General features: G+C 47.2%; 1 protein-coding gene across 5 annotated transcripts in view; it reads right to left on the bottom strand.

Annotated features, from left to right (window-relative positions):
- The window catches only part of ST8SIA5 (ST8 alpha-N-acetyl-neuraminide alpha-2,8-sialyltransferase 5), a 78761-nt gene that overhangs the window by 37466 nt on the left and 26211 nt on the right, over positions 1 to 15084 (bottom strand). The window contains exon 2 of one of the 5 annotated variants that reach the window (XM_055233378.2): positions 5020 to 5127. The exons of 3 other annotated variants lie outside the window; for them this stretch is intronic. In XM_055233378.2, the coding sequence (XP_055089353.1) occupies positions 5020 to 5127 (108 nt within the window). Of the gene's footprint in view, positions 1 to 5019; positions 12967 to 15084 lie in introns of those variants that run through there. One more of the 5 variants, XM_055233370.2, reaches the window with a different exon arrangement.

Below are 15084 nucleotides of genomic sequence, written 5' to 3'. Positions count from 1 at the left end.
CTCTCCTGCCCAGAGGGCCCTCTTGTGTCATCTATTCGGGGCTTGCTCTTTTTTCCTATAGCTGGTGCTACCCTAGCCTTGGGAAGTCTTCCACACTCCATCCCAGAAGCCCAGGAAGAAGGGTGCAGGGAGAAGGCTGTCCCACCCACAGGCAGCCTGGGCCAGCCCCGCTCTGGACCTCAGAAACAAGTGTCTCCTGAGTTGCCTTCCACACCTCCTCTTTGCCAGCCCATTCCAGAGGTAAGACCCAGAGGGCCAAGATTGGTGTGGAGTATGGAAAAGGGGCCAGTGAGGCCAGCCAAGAGCCTGCGGCTGTGCCTGGATCTAGAGGATCCAGAGGGCCCTGGAGATGCTCGCACAGGTGGTCCAGCCCAGTTCTCCAAAGCCAGGGGCTCCTCAGGATTTGGGGAATACCTGAGCAAACACAGAAGGATTATGTGCACTTGCCAGAGGGTCCTCTGTGTGTGCAATGACAGAAGTTGCCCTGGGGGAAGACACATCTACAGAAGGCAGAGTTAAAGGGGATTCAGTTGGGCTGGGGCTAGCAGGTAAGGCTTCAAGGAGGAAGTGGATACTGGAGGGAGGACAAGGACTTGGATGTGGAGCCAGACCCAGTTGGCAGAAGCTGAGTGAAGCCCTTTGTGCTGTGGGCATGGGCCAGGCTGACAGTCAACTCTGCTGGGACAGTGTCTGGGGGACTCCTGCCTCAGCTGTCCTCTGTCCCTGTGACTGAAGCGGGGGATGTTTTCCTGAGGCAATGCATGCAACACTGCCCACCCTACAGGACAGAGGTCATGACCATGAGGGCACCGCTGCCTCCCCCTGCTCTTGAGCAGTTGCTGGGCAGACAGGCAGCTAGGCCAGTCCAGAGGGATCAGGGTTGCAGCTGACAGTGGAGGACAAGTACCCTCTATCCTCCTCCGCCTTCCCAGAGGGGCCATGCTCGGTGAGGGGTGCTCAGGAGGAGGTCTAGTCAGTTAGCACAGGTGTATGTCATCTGCCTTCACTGCCCCCCTTTTTCTTTTTTCTTTTTTTTTTTAGACGGAGTTTTGCTCTTGTTGCCCAGGCTGGAGTGCAATGGCGTGATCTCAGCTCACCACAACCTCCGCCTCCTGAGTTCAAGGGATTCTCCTGTCTCAGCCTCCCGAGTAGCTGGGATTACAGACATGTGCCACCACGCCTGGCTAATTTTGTATTTTTAGTAGAGACAGGGCTTCTCCACTCTCTCTACTTTTTATACCTCACTCCCACCAACTGTCAGTCTTCCTTTTCCCACCCGGAAGTCCACAAATGTCAGCCTGCCCTACTATCAGCTCTTTTCAAGAGCAAATTCTCTGGCAATTCCAGCCTGTGAATGAGTTTCTGATTCTAATGTGTTTCCAGAAAGGGGACAACTTTTCAAAGACAGTGCCAGGAGACAAAGTTGAATCCAAAGGGATAAATCTCTAAGGGAAGACTCAGGAACACTGAAATCAAAGTTTTCTTTCTTACCAATAGCCTTTACTATTTCCTTGCTTAATTCTTTTTTTTTTTTTTTACACAATTCACATTTATTGAGCACCTACTACATAACAGGTGCCACGCTAGGTTCTGGGAATTCAAAACGGAAGATGCACAACCACTGTCTTGCTGAGAAGATGGAAGCATAAACACATGAGAAATGTCTTCACAGGCCTTCCTACTTGTGCAAAACACCCACTTAAATAGAAATATTTGCTGATTGAAAATTATTCCGGCTGGGCGCCGTGGCTCATGCCTGTAATCCCAGCACTTTGGGAGGCCGAGGCAGGTGGATCACAAGAGTTCAAGACCAGCCTGGCCAACACAGTGAAACCCCATCTCTACTAAAAAATACAAAAATTAGCTGGCCCTGGTGGCAGGTGCCTATAGTCCCAGCTACTCAGTAGGCTGAGGGAGGAGAATTGCATGAACCCGGGAGGCGAAGGTTGCAGTGAATCAAGATTGCACCACTGCACTCCAGCCTAAGCGATGGAGTGAAACTCTGTCTCCAAAAAAAAAAAAAAAAATTATTCCTATATGCTCATTAAATCAGTTCCCCTAAGGATGCTCATTGGACAACACTTTATAGACCTAGACTTGTAATTAATAAAGCTATATGTCAATGTATATCTTATAGCTCGCACCTTTCTAATTCAGCCTGGACTTCCCCAGCCTGTGACCAATAAGAAGATCTGACCACAGCCTTTTATGAGCACTATCTGGCTTGAATTTGCTTTATGGTGCTGTTTGGAGTTTTCCGGACTAATCATTTGGACTGGCTCCTTCTCCTTGTGGCTCCTGTTTGAGTACATACAATGTATGAGTCATTTGCTTTTTTGCCCTTCTTCATCCTCTGGTTATATTTGGTACTTCCTGACTTCCTTTCCAAAGTGTTAATAATAAATAACAGGTTGTACCACACTTCAACACTACACAACTATAGATAGCAAAACATGGCATGCACTGAATTATTCAATAGGTGAATAATACCATGAAGCTCATCCCATTTTCCAGATTTGGAGAGTTGTTAATTGGGACAACGTATATGGTGTCCTCGTTAGGTCCTCCCCCAAGCTCTGCACATCTGCTGCCAGGAGCTGTCCTGCCCATTTTAAACAAGGCAGAAGCTGCTCACACACCAGGTTAAAAACTCTTCAACATCCAGTTCCATTCTAACTACGTTAACCATTATTTCCCACATGTGGGGACTCTACATACTGCAGTCCTTCAACTAGGGGGGTACTTCGGGGTCAACTAGAAATGGAAATTTGAAATTGGAATTGTCCCTGGAAAATGTGGGAGGTGTGGTCACGCCATTTATTCTGTGACTAAGGAAATTCTTGCTCAAATGGGAGCGCTCCAGAAGGAAGTCAACTCAGCTGGTAACAATGTTGCATCAAAGGCACCTGAATTCCAAAACCAACTTGACAGAGGTCAGCTGTGTCTCTGACCCTGCGGGCTCCCAGCTTATAGGAAAGAGGGAGCTGGCCCAGATCACGGGGAGAGGGGCAGAGAAAATAAAGGGCAAGGCAAGTGAGAAAGGGAGTAGGGAAGCAACGATGTGGAGGAGAGAGGGAGGCAGTGGGGAGGGAGAAAGGAAGGAGGGCTGAAAACAGGTAACGGGAAGAAAGGCAGAGGAGAACACAGGTGCAGTGAGGGGTAAGAGAAGTTACAGGTGAAACTGCGGAAAGAGGAAGGAAAGACAAAAGATGCTGGCAGCAGGAAAAGTTAGGAATGGAGCCCACGCAGTGGCAATGGCTTCAGCCACTGCCTGGAGACATCTGCCAAGAAACAGCTTCCCAGGGGCCCGTCTGTCTGCCTTGCTCACTTGACTCGCATTTCTTTCTTTCTTTCTTTCTTTCTTTCTTTCTTTCTTTCTTTCTTTCTTTCTTTCTTTCTTTCTTTCTTTCTTTTTTCTTTCTTTCTCTTCCTTCCTTCCTTCCTTTCTTCTTTCTTTCCTTCCTTTCTTTCTGTCTCTTTCTTTCTCTCTCTCTCTTTCTCTCTTTCTTTCTTTTTTTGACAGGGTTTCACTCGGTCACTCAGGCTGGAGTGCAATGGCATAATCTGAGCTCACTGCAGCCTCTGCCTCCCAGGTTCTAGCTATTCTCCCACCTCAGCCTCCTGAGTAGCTGGGATTACAGGCATGTGCCACCACACCTGGCTAATTTTTGTATTTTTCGTAGAGATGGGATTTCACCATGTTGGCTGGGCTGGTCTCGAACTCCTGACCTCAAGTGATCCGCCCGCCTTGGCCTCCCAAAGAGCTGGGATTACAGGCATGAGCCACCATGCTTGGCCTTGACTTGCATTTTCTACCCCAAACCTCTTGAAGAACTCTCCCAGGCATCCAGTAGGGAGGTACACACTTGCTGACTTACCTAGACTGCTCACCACCTGGGAGGCAGGGCCGCTCAGCAGACAGGCCAGCATGGGAGGCTCAGCTTGGACAAGCATGGGCCCCCACCTCACCTGTGATGTCCAGAGCTCCCTCTGCACTTCCATGGAAAGAACTGTGGTCCCAAAGGCCAGCATAAGACCCTTCAGCCCAGACCACAGCATGTGACCATCCCCACACCCTCAGGCATGTCTGTGGACATTTGCTTGACTGGTTTCTGACATCAGAGCCTCATCTTTCTCAAAGCACTGAATAAAAACATACGTATCAGGGGTCCTTGAAAAATCCACTACTTCTCCTCTGCAGGGTCAATTTAATGTTTGTGTGTCAAAATCACCAGCAACAAAAATGCAAGCCTCTCTCTCAGGGAAACGGACGTGAGAGTTACCCCCTCCTTAAAAATACAAAAATTAAGAAACCAAATAGCTTAATCAGCCCCTGGGAATGCTTAGCTGGCAGGTTCCAGTCATACCCAGCTCCCAGCAGAGACAGTATCCTGCCTCGTCTGCAAAAAGTCTCCACAACACCCTCCCTGCAATGAGTGTGTTCAGCCTGAGAATATTCCATTTTTATTCATTCAACAAATATTACTGATCAAGAGGAAATAGCCACATGATGGAACGCATAGCAAATCTCAGCACCATCTTGATGGAAATGGTTCTGCTCCAGCCAAGGGCAACCTCCTCTGTGGGCAGGACAGGGAGTACCTGGGCAGGGGACTTCAGAGAAGCAGGGAACACCCACCTGACACCTGCTTCTTGATGCCACCCACCCACACACACCTACACACACTTGCTGGCTGATATCCAAAATCCCTGCAGCAGGGACAGAGCTTCAGCCCCCACCCCTAAAGGGAGGTTTGAGGCCAATAATCCCCACCCTATCCTCTGATAGAAGGGGCCAGTGAATCCCTGCTTGGTTGTGCTTGGGTCCTATGCCTCATCCTTCAAATTCATTCACCCTCAAGTTAAAGGAACCAGGTGGGATACCAAAGTGCAGGGAGTTTTGAGCCACCGGAACAAGAGCTGCTTCTTCCACCCTAGGAAGTGGACAATGTGGCAGGGGCTGCAGGGCCACCCCGGGTCGGGCTTCCCCCCTCCCTGGCCTTTTGCCGGGGTCTGTACCTGGAGCTGGAGTCACTGCCGCTCTGCACTGCTGGATCATCCGTGACATTAAAGAGCCCCGTCCAATTGGTCAGCTGGTCACCACTCTGCCAACCAAACTGGAGGCCTCTGGCAAGAAAACGAGGCAGTCGGTACTCATGCTCATTTGCTGGGTTAAGCCTGCCTACCAGAGAGCTGCATTCCGTTGCTGTGCCCAAGTGACACATTGCCTTGGTCATGCAATTAAAGGAAGCGATGGTACTGACTCCAACCATGAGGATGGCGATCATAAACCACAGCCCTCTGCAGTGCTCTCTGTGGTTCTGCACCCATCCCCTCATTCCATCTGTACCAGCAGGGCTGAGAGCACGCATTTCACACACAAGGACATTGAGACTTCGCGAGACAAAGGTCGCAGAGCTCTTCTACCTCCTATACCGTGCCATCCCTCAATTCCTGCCTCCAGTTAAACCAAAAGAGCGCCAGCACATTTTGTCCTCCTCAAAAACCAGACACACTTCAGAGCTTTTAATAAAATCTACAGTATTCCAGCACACAAGGATACCACTTTTGGTTCAAGACGTGCACTCAGCACATGTTTATCTCCACTCCTTCCCCAACCCTCACTAAAATGACAGCAAAGGGATAAATACAGGCATGCATGTTGGGAGAAGGCCATAGAAGTGGCCAGCAATAACATGCTGGATGATGAAAAGCACAAGGTCATGGACCTCCACCAGACAGTGGACATCTTACTTCCTGCAAAAAGCAGATCTACTCGCAGTGAACAACTCAGGAAGGCTCAGGAATGGAAGGTCCCCAGGGCCAGGGAAGGTGGGAGTGCACAATGGAGCTAAGAGCAGCATTGTTTGAAGTCTGCACAAAAAGCAGTTAGACAACCCTCTCCCCAACACCCTGTGAATTCCCATACCAGGCCCTCTTCCCAAGCCCAGGCAGCCTGGCCACTCCACCTGCCCACCTCACAGGTGTCAGGAGATTGCTTTCTGGGGAAACTGACTCACAGAAGTTCTGTGCTGTTTTCTCTTATCAGAGACTCTGCACTGAAAACAGTGGGTTGCCTGAAAGTCTGCTTACTGAGTGCACTTGGCTTCTGAATGCTTGGGTCACACACTCTGCCTTCCAGGTTTGTTGAGGGATGGCTTTCTCAGGAGGGAAACTGATTTGCTCAAAAGAAACAGATATGGAGGAAAGGGTTGGTGCCTGCTTAATTGCCCCAGGGCAGGCTTTCTCAGCCTGGCACTATGGCATCTGGGGCTGGCTACTTCTTTGTTGTGGGACTGTCCTGTGCATTATAGGATGCTGAGCAATATCCCTGCTCTCTACCACTAGATGCCAGCAGCATTGTACCCTGGACCCTCCTGTTGCGGCAATCAAAAATGTCTCCAGACATTGCCAATGTCTCCTGGGGGCAAAATTGCCCCAGTTGAGAATCGCTATCTATAACAATCCACAGAGCTTCCAAGAAACCTTCTAGTGACTGGCTGGCCCTTAAATATAAACAAGTTATTAAGACCATCAGCATGTGAAGAAAACTTTAACGGTCAGAGAACAAAACAAAACAAAATAAAACAAAACAGCTTTCTCTGCTCATGCCCAGTGTAGTCTCAATATGTAGAACAATGCCAGTGAGTTCATAAACCTGTACCTCCCATGGAAATGCTCCACCAGCAACCATCAGTGCCAAGGACCATGCATCCATGCTAAAGGGCATGGGCGAGATTGACAAGGTTACGGGCAGGTTTAATGACCAGTTTAAAACCCGTTATCCAGAGGGCCATTCGCAGGATGCGTGAGTCAGATTATTCCATTTTCCGATTGGCCAAAGCCAACAGCATCGCCTCAGAAAGAACTTTTAACTGGACAGAATCATGGATGTGGAATATTTCTCTAAATAAATAGTGAGGCCAGGCTTGATGGCTTATGCCTATAATCCTAGCACTTTGGGAGGCCGAGGTGAGTGGATCATCTGAGCTCAGGAGTTTGAGACCAGACTAGACAATATGGTGAAACCCCATCTCTACAAAAAATACAAAAATTAGCTGGGCGTGGTGGCACTCGCCTGTAGTCCCAGCTACTTGGGAGGCTAAGGCGGGAGAATCCCTTGATCCTGGGAGGTGGAGGTTGAAGTGAGCTGAGATCACACTACTGCACTCCAGCCTGAGCAAGAGAGTGAGACCCTGTCTTGAATGAATGAATGAATGAATGAAAGAATAAATAAATAAATGAATAAATAAATAAATAGTGAAACAATTAAAAAAAGAATGCAGGGAGAAGAAGACAAATGAAAAAAGCAGAAGGCTGAGCGTAGTGGCTCACGCCTGTAATCCCAGCACTTTGGAAAGCCGAGGCAGGCGGACTGCCTGAGGTCGGGAGTTCAAGACCAGCCTGGCCAGCATGGTGAAACCCTGTCTCTACTAAAAACACAAAAATTAGCCGGGCATGGTGGTAGGTGCCTATAATCCCAGCTACTCAGGAGGCTGAGGCAGGAGAATCACTTGAACCTGGGAGGTGAAGGTTGCAGTGAGCCGAGATCGTGCCATTGCACTCCAGCCTGGGTGACAAGAGTAAAACTCCATCTAAAAAAAAAAAGAAGAAAAAAGCAGAAATTTTTTTTTCAATAAAACGCTTAATAATAAATAGCCTCTAAGCTAAGGGAATGGGGCAGCAGATGGTCACTGGAGCTGGGAACTGATCCATCCATATCTCCACTAATAGGCTGAGTGCCTGAGTCTCTGTACCTCTCAAGGCCTCTGTTCCCATCTTTCAAGAGGACTGTTTCAGTTGCCTTCAAAGTCCTTGACTGCAAGTATCACAGATCTGAGCCTTCTTCTATGATGCCCACGCACCTCCCTCTTCAGAAGTCTAGCTCACCTCCCATGTGTCAGCTTAGTCTCCCAGCCAGACCCTAGGCTGAGGAGGCCCCTTGGGGCCCTGCCAGCAGAGAGCTGCACACATGAAGTGCTCCAGCGATGCTTTGCTGAGTGACAGTAGACCCCGTTCTCATACTCTTCAGGCTCCACAGCAGTGGGGAGCTCAGAGGAAAAGGTACAACTCGCAGGGCAGAGGCCGGAGCCAAAGCAAAATGCCTGTCCAGTTCTTAGTCCATTCAAAAAACAGAAGCGCTCCGGTCTGGTTCTGATTCAATAGTTATTCATTTATCCATTTATTTATTTATTGAAGTGATTGTTTCCTTTCAAAGAGATCACCAAGGTATTTCTTGGAGAAAATTTGTGTTTAGTTTATTTAGAAGAGAGACACTTTGAGCACCTATTATGAACCCAGCCCTTTACATAAATGGTCTCAATTCCTACAAACGCCTCATGCAGAAAATCTCATGATCAGGCCAAGCATGGTGGCTCACACCTGTAATCCCAGAACTTTGGGAAACCGAGGCGGGTGGATCACTTGAAGTCAGGAGTTCGAGACCAGCCTAGCCAACATGGTGAAATCCCGTGTCTACTAAATATACAAAAATTAGCTGGGCATGGTGGAGCGTGCCTGTAATCACAGCTACTCTGGGAGGCTGAGGCATGAGAATCACTTGAACCTGGGAGGCAGAGGTTGCAGTGAGGAGAGATCATGCCACTACACTCTAGCCTGGGTGACAGAGCAAGATGAAAGAAAGAAAGAAAGGCAGAAAGAGAGAGAGGAAGGAAGGAAGGGAGGAAGGAAAAGAGAGAGAGAGAAAGAAAGGAAGGAAGAAAGAAAACCTCATTATCTCCATTTACAGCTGATGAAATATGCAGCTTAGAGAGGTTTAGTAGCTTGCCCAGGTAACAAGTAGCCAAGCTAAGATTTAAACCAAGGGCTAACTCTAAATGCTTCTACTCCTAAAAGCCTTTACCAAACAGCCTAGAGGCCACGAAAACAGTAATATTTCCACCCGAGATTTTGCAAACTATCTAGTTCACAAACATATCAAATCAATGTCCAGCCCAGGAGTCTGCTATGAAACTCATGGGTCCTTCAAAAATAGTCTAACCAGCTAGACTTCTTCCCACGGAATGCGTGAAGGGTCAGCTAGCCAGCCACACTGTCATCCTCCTACCTGTGGTGAGACCACATGTCCCTTCACATGGCAGTCCCCTCCCAGGACTATAGAAGCGAGGGACTACTAAGCAGAAAATATGATGACTTAGACACTCATTATTAAATGGGGAGGCAGGGGAACAAGCTACAAAAGGAGATACCCTGTAGTAGTTCCATTTCTGTAAGCTTTTATACCAGAAAGCTTGTTACATTTGTAGGTGGAATTAAAGTTTATTCTTTCTTTTGGTTTAGCAATGTTTACTCATTTATCTCAAAAAAACCTAATTGCATAATTTTCAAAACCAATGTATTATGTAATTTAAATTCCATTCCTGAGCTAAGGATAGGATCTATTATTAGTCAAAGAAACCCAATGAGGAAGGTGTGTGGAGGTATAAAGGAAGATGACAAAAGGAAAAAACATTTCATGGCTGGGCACAGTGGCTTACGCCTGTAATCCCAGCACTTTGGGAGGCCACGGTGGGAGGATCATTTAAGGTCAGGAGTTTGAGACTAGCCTGACCAACATAGTGAAACCCCATCTCTACTTAAAAAAAAAAAAAAAATTATCCAGGCATGGTGGTGCACACCTGTAGTCTCAGCTACTTGGGAGGCTGAGGCAGAAGAATTGCTTGAACCTGGGAGGCAAAGGCTGCAGTGAGCTGAGATTGCACCATTGCACTCCAGCCTGAGTGACTGAGTGAGACTCTGTCTCAAAAATAATAATTAAATAAAATAAATTTTTTTAAAAATTTTAAAAATAAAACATTTTATTCACTCATTCATTTATACAACATTTATTGAGCATCTACTATGCATTAGGAACTGGTAGTTGCTGGGCCAAGTAACAGCAAAGAGCAAACTCTTGTTTCCAAACTGCTCACCATAAAATTGAGATAATTACACTAACACACATGGAAATATTAGCAAACAAGATAGGGCAAAATCAAGTGCTTAAACGGAGTGCTGTAACTTTTTATGTCTAATTTATTTTTTCAAAAGAAAAGATTTGAAGTAAATGTGGCAGGATGTTAACATTTGTTAACACTGCTAATTCTCAGTCATGACTGCATGAATGTTTGTTATATTGTTCTCCATATTCTTTTGTAGTCTATAATTCCATAATAAAAATACACGTTAAAATAATGTTTAAGGCCAGGCACGGTGGCTCGTGCCTGTAATCCCAGCACTTTGGGAGGCCAAGGCGGGTGGCTCACGAGGTCAGGAGTTCAAGACCAACCTGGCCAAGATGGTGGAACCCCTGTCTCTACTAAAAATACAAAAAAATTAGCCTGCTGTGGTGGCGCACACCTGTAATCTCAGCTACTCAAGAGGCTGGGGCAGAGAATTGCTTGAACTCAGGAGGCAGAGGTTGCAGTGAGTCAAGATCACGCCACTGCACTCCAGCCTGGGCGACAGAGCGAGACTCCATCTCAAAAAACAAACAAACAAACAACAACAACAATAAAAAAAACAAGTGCTTAACTGTGCTAAATTTGTAATCACTAACAAGGCCTTGGAGTAGCCAAGGGCAGCTTCCTGGACTCAGTCAGCCTTGCAGAATCTTTGTACCTTGCAGGTTAAGCTAGAATTGAACACAGCCTTGAACCTAAGGAAACAGAACATTTAAGAATTATGTAAACTGATTTATTCAAGACTGGATTCAGATATTTAGAGGCTCAAGCACTGAAAAGTGTGTGGTGCCACCTCACGCCCATACTTACTCAAAAGTTATGTGCCTGTTAAAATAAAAATAGCTCTGTCTGGACTTTCTGATTATGAAATCTGGGATATGTTTATGGAGGCTCAGCTTTTCTCTGTTGTGTGGTTATTGCTGACAACCTGGCTCAGCCAGGTCCCCAGTTGTGTAACCCACAGCCATGTAACTTAGCCCCTTGCTCTCATGGCAATGAATCCTACAGCCATCAGAGGATGGGGAAAGCTGCTCATGCTTCCCTGAGTCAACTACCAGGGGAATTTCGGGACAGAAGGCAAAATCACATCTCAGAGAAGCAATTTAAAAACAGGTGGAACTACCTCCATTAGTAATACCCTCCAAATATTGTAAGGCATTATCTTATTAAAATTTTTGCCAATGGATTAAAATATATATATGTTCCAGGCACGGTGACAGATTTACATGTTATTTCAAATCCTCCCAAAAGCCTATAGATGGGCATTAGTATCCCCATTTCACAGATGAGGAAACTGAACCTAGGGAGATTAGATTTACAACCTGCCCTGATATTGTGAAGAGCAGAGAAAGTATTCAAGCCCAAGCCCAATGTCAGGGCCCATGTTTCTTCCTCCTCTCCTTTAACCCCATGTTCTCATGCTTTTTTGGGGAAAAAAAGACTTTTCCATTGTCCGACATTTTTAATATTGTTTGAGCTGCTGCCATTGCTGTGGACTGTTTAATGAAGAAGTCTATATAAAACAAACCATGGATGGGCCTGGTGGCTCACGCCTGTAAGCATTTTGGGAGGCCGAGGCAGGCAGATCACAAGGTCAAGGGATCAAGACCATCCTGGCCAACATGGTGAAACCCCTTCTCTACTAAAAATACAAAAATTAGCTGGGTGTGGAGGCATGAGCCTGTAGTCCCAGCTACTCGGGAGGCTGAGGCAGGAGAATCGCTTGAACCCGGGAGGCGGAGGTTGCAGTGAGCTGAGATCACACCACTGCACTCCAGCCTGGTGATAGAGCGAGACTCTGTCTCAAAAAAAAAAAAAAAAAAAAAAAAACCATGGAGTATTATAAAATGAAGAAGCTGAACAAAATCATCTCTGAGATCCTTTCCCATTTTGATTGAAGAGCCAAAGTCACAGAATTTCTGGCACTGGAGGAGGCCAATGGAGGCAATTTTGTGGGGGACACAGGAAGGGGAGGAAGTGGCACATGCGTAGCTCTCCATTCACAGTGTGTGGGCTCCTGCACAATCTGCCTTCACATATGGTAGGCCTGGGGCCAAGCGTCCGCGGGTGCCCACTCAGATGCTGGAATCTCCAGGGTGGTTGAACCAAAAGAGGCTGAATCTATGGGGCACAGGGCACTTGGCACTGTGGACTTGGGTTCCCCACAGAAGCCCCACCCCTGATGCCAAAGTCCAGGACCCCATGTGCTGACTGCTCAACCCAGTGGGGCACAGCGTGCAGCCCAGGTCACCAAGAGACTGGCCATGTGCTCAAGACAAAATGCAACTGAACTCATCCTTGCAAACCACCTCCAAGAGCCTCCTGCTTCAGGCTGAGGCCCCCGCAGGCTCTGGAGAGTGAGACTGAAGCCACTGTCATTGCTATGCTCTGTTTTTCAGGTCAGTAGAGGACAGGAAGGCAGCTGCTTCCTAGATGGTCTCCTAGGTCTTCATGACTTCCCTGTCCAACGGCCTGAACACTGCCATCAGAGTAAGCTTCCTAACGAGTATCCCAATAGCACCACTTGTCTATTCCAGAACCTTCCAAGACTCCCCACGACCCAAAGGACAGGATCAGACCCTCAACTCAGTGCCCCAGTAGTGGCCCTGCAGTTTCACTTGCACCCCTCTGCAAATCTCAGCTTTTTAAGCCACTATTGTGCTCCCACAATCATCCTGCTCCCCACCTGCCTCAATGTCCCTCAACCTCCAACCTACAGCTCAAGCACCACCACTTCCCTGAGGACCTTCTTGACCACTCTGGCCCAGCCCACCGGGCCATCCCATCTTGGAACCAAGTCAGCACTTACTCTCCAATCCCCTACACCTTCTCATCCTGCCTGACTCAGCGGTCACCTCTGCCTGTCTATCTGTGAGTTCTGTCACCCCTATATAATTATGGTCCTCCCTAGGGAAGAAACTAGACTTTATATCTAAAACTGAGCCCCAAATTATCTTTCTCAAAGTCCTTAAGCAACCAGAGTGGGGAAAGGGGGCCAGGGATGGATGCCTTGAGGTTCTAGAACTATGGGATCTTGAACTCCACCCTCCCCAGAGGCCCCCTTAGGAAAATTGGAACAGGAGGGTCTTACCAGTCCTGGGAAAGAGGAAGAAACAGAGAGAGGGGAGGCCAGCCAGAAACACATGCCAGACTGCTTGTTGAGTCCGGCCCTCCTGGGGCAGGCAAAGGGGCTGCGGCCATAGAGGTGTTAGAGGTGTTGCCAGGCAAACTCCCACCCAAGAGACAAGTTTTACAGTGGATAATCCAGAGCTAGTAAGGGGCACCAGGCAGGGAGGGGTATGACTTGAAGGGCCACAGGGGCTGTCCCCTGTCCCTAAAGTATCTTACCCATTAACCTGTCACTAAGACTCCAAAAGAATGACAGTGTTGTGACCAACAATTACAAACGGACTTCTTCAGTGTTAGAAGATACTGCTGCTGCCCTCAAGAACTGACAGTCTGGTTTTAACTGTTAATTGGGAAATGACCACCTTGCACAGGTGGGGTCCTCGGAAGAGTCCAGAGGTTGGGGGGTAGTGAGAGGACAGAAAATGCAGTGAACTGGAGGAGGCCAGGCCAGGGCTCTACTAAGAACTGCAGCACTAATCCCAGAAATTGTTAGTTCTCAGTGAGGGGCAAATAGCTCCAATTGCTAAACAGCCTTTTGCAGGATTTCAGGCAGAAGTGCCAGTTTGATGAGGGAGAAGGTTCTGGATAAGAAGGTGTTATCAGTGCCTCTCCATCAGTCACAAACCTGCAGCTGCCATGTTCCTTTAAAGGTGTTAACACCAGCCCCATAGGTGGCCACTTTCTTCAGAGCTTCAATAGCCATCCAAGCAGATGACTCACCTCCAGGCAATGCTTGCCTCTAGAGATTCTTGGATAGGGGGACTCACATTCCACCATTCACTAGCAGTGTGACTCTCAGCATTGAACCTCTTGAAGTCTCAGTTTTCTCATCCATCAAAGGGGATGAATAATCCTCAACCTAAGGATATAAACAGTCTACAAAAGCAGACATATAAATGCTAACATGCATATAAAGGCTTTTATATCTAATATACACAATTAAAATGTATTTGACCCAATGTTTGCATACAGAAAAGATAATGGAGTGGTTGATGGACAAGGTGAGAAGTCTTCCTTTCCATTTGTACACACTTTTGTAACTTTTGATTTTATACATGCTTGTATTACTTTTTCAAAAAATAAACAAAAGTAGGCCCGGCACTTTGGGAGGCCAAGGCAGGTGGATAGCTTGAGCTCAGGAGTTTGATACCAGCCTAGGCAACATAGTAAGAACCTGTCTGTATCAAAAAATCAAAAAATTAGAGCTTAGGAGGCTGCAGCAGGAAGATCATTTGCGCACAGGAGGTTGAGGCTGCAATTAGTCGTGATCACACCACTGCACTCTAGCCTGGGTGACAGGGCAAGATGCTGTCTCAAAAAATAAAAATAAAAGTAAATAAGCAAAAATAGGCTGGGCAAAGGAGCTAATGTCTGTAATTCCCGTGCTTTGGGAGGCTGAAGTGGGAGGATTGCTTGAGACCCAGAGTTAAAGGCTGCACTGAGCTATGATTGTGCTACTGCACTACAGCCTGGATGACAGAGCAACAACACCGTGCATCTAAAAAAGAAAAAAGAAACAACACAGATGGTCACCCCAACTACCAGGTGAAGTGAAGATGAACTATGTGTGACAAATGGCTCTGTCAACTACGCGAGGGCTAGCTGTTTTTCTGGAGAAGATGCAGGTAGCAGGCTGTAGCTGCCTGGCTATGTCAAGGGGGAGATTTCTTTCTGTCTTTGCAGTCTTTTAGCAGATTGCCTGTGATGAGCACTACATTCTGATTTAATGCTTATTCAACAGTAAAAATATTTTCTTTCTCTACGAAAAGAAAAAGAAAAATGCCTTTTGGTAACTCTTTTGGCGTTGCACAAACAGGAGAGATGGTAGTGACGGTGATGGCTGGTATTAACACAAAAATGAAAAATAAGGAAAACAAAACAGGGGCAGTTGTTTCATGCTGAGAATGTCATGCCTTTCTCCTGAGCAACTGCTATTACCCATACCCCTCAGGGAACTAGAGGTCACTGATCACCGGGCTCAAGGCCCCTTCAC

This window comes from Symphalangus syndactylus, chromosome 1 (genome assembly GCF_028878055.3).
Source record: "Symphalangus syndactylus isolate Jambi chromosome 1, NHGRI_mSymSyn1-v2.1_pri, whole genome shotgun sequence".
In the NCBI taxonomy this organism is placed as follows: Eukaryota; Metazoa; Chordata; class Mammalia; order Primates; family Hylobatidae; genus Symphalangus; species Symphalangus syndactylus.
Note: the sequence above shows the minus strand (reverse complement) of the source record. Positions and strands in the feature narration are given on the sequence as shown.